General features: G+C 59.2%; 1 protein-coding gene across 1 annotated transcript in view; it reads right to left on the bottom strand.

The window, feature by feature from the left end:
* The window catches only part of PARVB (parvin beta), a 97,538-nt gene extending 91,882 nt beyond the window's left edge, over positions 1 to 5,656 (bottom strand). Inside the window, exon 1 of the mRNA XM_038550264.1 lies at positions 5,481 to 5,656. Within this exon, the coding sequence (XP_038406192.1) occupies positions 5,481 to 5,595 (115 nt within the window). The 5' untranslated portion in view covers positions 5,596 to 5,656. The remainder of the gene's footprint in view (positions 1 to 5,480) is intronic.
* Positions 5,657 to 6,000: the final 344 nt, after the last annotated feature.

A 6,000-nucleotide genomic window follows, 5' to 3' on the forward strand; every position in this document is an offset into this window, starting at 1 on the left:
CCGGCCAAAGAGACCAAACTCAGGACAGATCCTTTTCCTGTATGCTGCCACAAAGACACTATTCCAGTTTTATTTTTAAAAGGTAAATCGGAGGGCTGTTGAGATCTGCTATAAAACAGCATGTATGGGGCACTTGGGTGGCTCAGTGGTGGAGTGTCTACCTTCGGCTCAGGGTGTGATCCCGGGGTCCTGGGATGGAGTCCCGCATCGGGCTCCCTGCATGGAGCCTGCTTCTCCCTCTGCCTGTGTCTCTGCCTCTCTCTGTCTCTGTGTCTCTCAAGAATAAATAAATAAAATCTTAAAAAAACAAAACAAAAAAACCAGCACATAGAAGTCACTTCAAAGTTTGCAAAATGTCCTGAATGAACCAGCTGCAAACTACCACTTATCCCAGTGTGTCAGCCCTGCACGTCTGCCCGCACTCGTGGGAGCTGGGGCCTGGGCAGGGAAGGCAGGTGTCATCTAATCTGTTCTCATGCAGAATGTCTTCATTCTTAGAGGGGAGGGCCATTACTCCTGTAGCTGCTCCTGCCTCATGGTCCCCGGAATGCAGCTGGGAATCTAGCTTCTTCTGGACCCACTGACTGCCTAGGGGAAGCCAGCCTGCACCTGCACCTGCACCTGGATGCCCGCCCGCCCACTGCACCCACAGAGGCCTCCAGACCTTCTCAAGTAACAACGGTCATGGCATGACCGGCAGGCCACACCACAGCCCAGCCACCGTGAACTGCCTGCACTTCCCCAAAAGGAACTCGCTGGGGTCTCCTCCAGGGCGCCCAGCGGGAAGCCCCGTACTGAACACTCTCCTCTGGCAAATCCCCAGCTCTCCTTTATGTGCAACCAGGGGACCACTTCCTCCAGCCGGAACCCAGAACCATGTCCAGGTTGTGTGTCTCCCACAGGTCACGGTCGCCAGCTCCGAGGACAGGCCCGGGGCCACCATGCCCACCGACAGCTCCCTGCTGGCCAGGTGAGCACAGGAAAAGACTCCTTTACCTGTGACCTTAGGCCTGAAGTCAGGGGCATCTCCTCCTTCTGCGTCCCGGGAGAGAGGAACAGCCTTCACCTCCCGCTTCTGGGGAGAACCCGGCTGCATCCCTCTGAGCTTTCAGGAAATTTGAAAATTCATTTCTTCTAGGTAGCAGCTCTCACACATCTCCCCACTCTGGCATTCTGCCCCCCGCCAGGACCCCGCTCCCCCAGAGGCTATGACTGGTCCCCAGGACCCAGCGTGTGATCCCAGATTCTCCCCTTTAAGAAACTGAACAGAGAGCCCCAGATGCTGAGCCCCAGGCCAGGGAGGTTCACAGTGGGGCTCTGGGCACTTCTGGACTCCTGGGGCTGAGGGCCTGGAGTAGCTTTGTCACCACTTCAGGCTACTTGAAGTTCTTGAGACACCCCAGGAAGCGTCCCCCTGGGCACTCTTATGGGACACCTGGGGCCAATAATTCACTGTTGTGTGTTGTGACAACACAAGCTGTGTTGGGGGATGCTCATAGCATTCCTGGCCCCGAACCCACCAGATGCCAGGAGCACCCTTACCTCCAGTCGTGACCACACAACATGTCCCCAGACACCGCCATGTCCCCTGGGGGCACAACCACCAGCCACTCATACACCTAACCAGGTGAGAACCACTGGTTTAAACCCATGAGGCGGCTACTGGGTAAGGCTGTGTTTTCTCAACTTGAAAATGAGGGGGAAATTCCACCCTGCATAGACCTTGCATGTAGGTAAAAATTCCTACCTCGCAGGGCTAAATTACAGAGCATCTCGGTCCAGGTATTATTACATTAGGGACTACTATTACAGAGCAGCGTTTACGTGGGCTGTGCTGGGGTCTACGCAGCATCAACACAGCTGATCGCTCCGCAAAAGCCGAGGGGATCACCGAGGTTAACAAAGGTGGTGTAGAGATCCTCTCCTGCAAGTTACTGAAAGAAAAGAAACGTAATACTCTCAACCTTCAAGCTCGCAGCCACCTCGTGATCCCTTGAGATTTCGATCCCCAGGGCAGGCTCCATCGCTATCTTGTCATTGATCGATGCTTCTGAGGCCGACACTTGGGAGATGCTCCAGGAGAGAAGCAGAGGACGAGCCACCGACTGGGACAAGGGACCCCACAGAAGGCTCATCTGAGAAAGGATCTGCATCTAAAGTACACAGATTTCTTAAAATCCAACACTAAGAAATCAAACAACTTGATTCAAGATGAGCCAAAGATCTGAACAGACACCTCACCAAAGGGGACGTACAGATGGCACATAAGCACATGAAAAGATGCTGCGTGTCATTAAGGGGGCAGGGAAGGGAACCTAAGACGGCTCTAACAAAGTACATTTACGAAAACACACGTACACACACGTACACACACACACACACAGAAGAGGAACTTCCTACATGCTTTCTTTGCTCAGAAAGAAGGGACAGAAAGAGCCTCCAGATTCGGCTCTGGTGGCTGGGGTCTGTGATGAGGGCAGGTCCTCAGAGCAGGACGGGGGTCGGGAGGGGGCCCTCCACGGGGCCCCTTCCATCCAGGGCCACCCTGGCTCCCCAGAGCCGGCTGCACACCTCTCGGGACTTCGCATGGCAGCTGCGGCCCCTGGGGTGGCCCCCGGCCCGCTGCACCTCTGAGGCTTCCATCTGTGGTCCTGAGGGGGGGGGACCTGAGGGACCCGGGGGACCTGGCGAGGGGACTCTGCCCTCCACGCCCGCTCTGCCCAGCTCCAGTGCAACCAAGCCAGCTTTTAATAAAGCTGCTCCTGAAAGTCTCTGGGCCTTGCACGGGGAGCTGTGGGGTTTTTCAAGCGTTCTTCCCACACTTTCCGATGTCCACAGTTACTCATAGTTCTGTTTCCTAAACCGGGCCACCATGTGACACAAAGTGGTTCCCTCCCAGAGAACATCAGCCTTAATCACGCCCTGAATTCATCCCCGGGGAACTTCCTGCATCGCTTCCTCCAACCCCCAGGGGCCACACATTTCCTAAAATGATCTCGCCTGAAGATGACAGGACTGTCACCCGGAGTTCCTCCATGCCTTGTCCCAACCATGAGCTCTGCCGATTCGGGGTTGGGGGGGGAGCGGAGTCCAGTGCCTGCAGGCTCCCAGAATCCCTAACCTCCCGGAATCTTCACACCCTCCCTTACAGGGGCCTCCCCACCACCCACACTCCTGAACTCACCGCCGACTTCTAACAAACCAGAAAATGAAACCCCTGCACCTGGCAGTGCCTAACCATCTCTGAGCACCCACCCTCTTCCTGAGGGTTCCATGGTAGGCAAATGAGTGCCTTCCCACTGGGGCCCAAAGTCTGGGCCAGCCCCGTCCCAGCTCACAAGCTGCAGGAACAGCACAGAGATCAGGAGAGCAAGCCGCCAAGGCCACAGGCCTGCTGGAGTACTGACAGCTCTCAATTATTCAGCATCTCATTATCCAGCCTCTGCATCTCTGCAACCCACTTCCCAGAAGACCAGTGGGAAGCCACTAAGCCCTTCCAAGCCCAGCTTTGTGCCCCCTTGATTCCTGCGTCTGAGCCCAAACGGGGTTTTCAGCCTTTTGTTTGTACGGGGGAACCCCCACGTGTACCAGGCACTCGAACTGTGAGAACCAAGGCAGGGGAGCCAGCTAGCTCACACGCAAAATCACCAACAGCACTGCTGCTGTTTTCCTGTCCACGCTATTCACCACAGGATGCCCTGGACTGGGATTCTTGGTGCACCGACATCAGACCAGACTGGCCTTTGATTTACTAGACACACACTAGCTCCTAAAAGCAAAGGCAAGAAGCATTTCACTTTGGGACCAGTCTGTTACTTCAGGCGTGTGTTCTTCATATTCCATGGGCGTAAATGTCCCCCATAAAAAGCCCTAACAGTCCAGAACATTCCCCTTACTTGCTATCCTGTGGCAGATTTCTTTCCCTGGTCCCTTCTGATCTCAACCCAAGCATGACCTGCTCTGCGCGCTTCTCCATCGGCCTCACTTTCACGTGTTCTTTGAGCGCACGGTATCATAGTGCTTCCGGTCTGTTTAACCATCACAGCGGACTCCCCGTTCCTCGAAAGCAAGAGTCCTGGCTACCTTTTCTTCCGAGGCTGAACAAATTGTGAGAGGGAAGTATCATTTATGCCTGTAACCGTCCCAAGTCATGAAGAGGACCCGAAATGTCTTCTGGCAAAGGGCGACGTCACTACAGGTGAGGACACACATCACCAACGCAGCAGGGATGACACAGAAGCGTGACGTCATTTATCATCTCCGTTTAGGGGGTACGACTTGATAAGAGACAAATGCAAGCCAGTTTGGGCTCTTAAATCATAAGGCTCGATAGAGGAATGGCCAATTTGTTTGGGGATATTTGGAAGCCCCTAAAGGGTGATGAGGCCCTACCGGGAGGGGACTAAATAAAGTAATCTGGTAAAAGCATCCCTGATGGGAAATGCAACAGTGCAACCCCCCCCCCCCCACACACACACATAAAAACCCCTAAGGGGAATGCGTGGGGGTACGCATGACCCCAAGGGGTAAAAGTGTTACACACTTTCCTAGACATGCACAGGTCCCAGGGAGAAAGGAAGGGGGGTCCAGTGTCCCTGCGGGTATGCACACTTGGGGAGACACCAGGAGACCTTCTGGGGGATAATCAGTCTCCCGTCCTTCCTTTCCTGGGGATCTGAGATGGGCCTGAGGCCAGCCCCAGGGCCGTCTCCCCCTCCTGCCTGACCTCTGCGGCCTCTTTGGCTCCTCTTTCCTCCAGAGCTCAACTCACCCAGACCCACCGGGGATCTGCCCCAGGGGAGCAATCTCCGGCCAGAACAAAGGGAAAATTCAGGAACCTGGGCCTGCAGCGCGGCCGCACAGGCCTGCGGGAGTTAACAGCCCTGGCAACTCTACAAAAACTTTAAAATGTAAGCGGAGGCAGGTAGATTTTTAGAATTATTTTCCTAAGCACCAAAGGGGGAGGGGGCTCTGGGGCCCTTGGGGGCCGCACCCGCACAGCCCCGACCCCGCCTTGCGGCCCGCGCCCCGCGCTCGGGGACCAGTCGCGGCTGAGCTCGGCGCCTGCGGCCGGTGCTGCTCTGGAAGGGCGCTCGGTGATCGCGGGGCCCTGCTCGGCGGGACGGGCCCCCCCACTCGCAACCCAGGTCCGCCCTCCGCGCCCGCGCCCGCGCCCATCTGCAAGCCGCCGGGCAGGGGCGCGGGGCCGAGGATGTCCCCCGCCGGGCTTTACAGGTCCCGGGAGGAGGAAGAGCGAGGGTCAAGGGCGCTCCCCAAGGTCACGGCGGCGCGCCCCGCGGGCCGGGAGGTCCTGGGGGCCCGGGCGGGGGGGGAGGCCGGAGCCCCGGGCCGGGAGGTGGTGGGGGGCGGGGGCGCCGGGGAGCCGCCCGGAGAGGCCCGGGGAGGCGGCGGGCGGGGCGGGGCCGGCGGGGAGGCGGGGAGGCGGGGCGGGGAGCGCGGGGCGGGCGGGGAGCGCTCACCCTCCTTGGCCTTCTTCTTCCTCGCCAGCGTGCCGCCGAGCTTGCCCAGGAACGACTCGTCCTTCTTCATCCTGCGGGGCCGCGGGGCGGGCGAGCGCGGGGGCGCGGAGGACATGAGCGGGGGCCGCGCGGGGACCCGGCGGGCGCAGCGCGAGTGGGAGCCGCCCTCGCCGCCCTCGCCGCCCGCCCGGGGAGGGGCCCCGCCCCGCCCCGCCCCGCCCCGCCCCGCAGCGCCCGCCGCCCGAGGTCGGCGCTGCCCCTTCCATGCCGCGGCCGCGCTCCGGGAAGTGAAGGCGCTGGGCTCCCCGTGCCGCGGGGTCCCCCCCACCCCGGCTCCCTGCGCGGCCACCATCCGCTCCAGGAGTCGGTTCACCTGTTGAGCGTCTACCCAGAGCCAGGCCCGGGGCTGGGGGAGCCCCGTGAGGACGGTCCCCGCCCTTAGGAAGCCACCGTGGGCCGAGCAGAACACCTTACCGGCTCCTAGGGGAGCTCGAGAAGTTCCCCAAGAGGCGATGTGAAG

This window comes from Canis lupus, chromosome 10, assembly GCF_011100685.1.
Source record: "Canis lupus familiaris isolate Mischka breed German Shepherd chromosome 10, alternate assembly UU_Cfam_GSD_1.0, whole genome shotgun sequence".
NCBI lineage: Eukaryota > Metazoa > Chordata > Mammalia > Carnivora > Canidae > Canis > Canis lupus.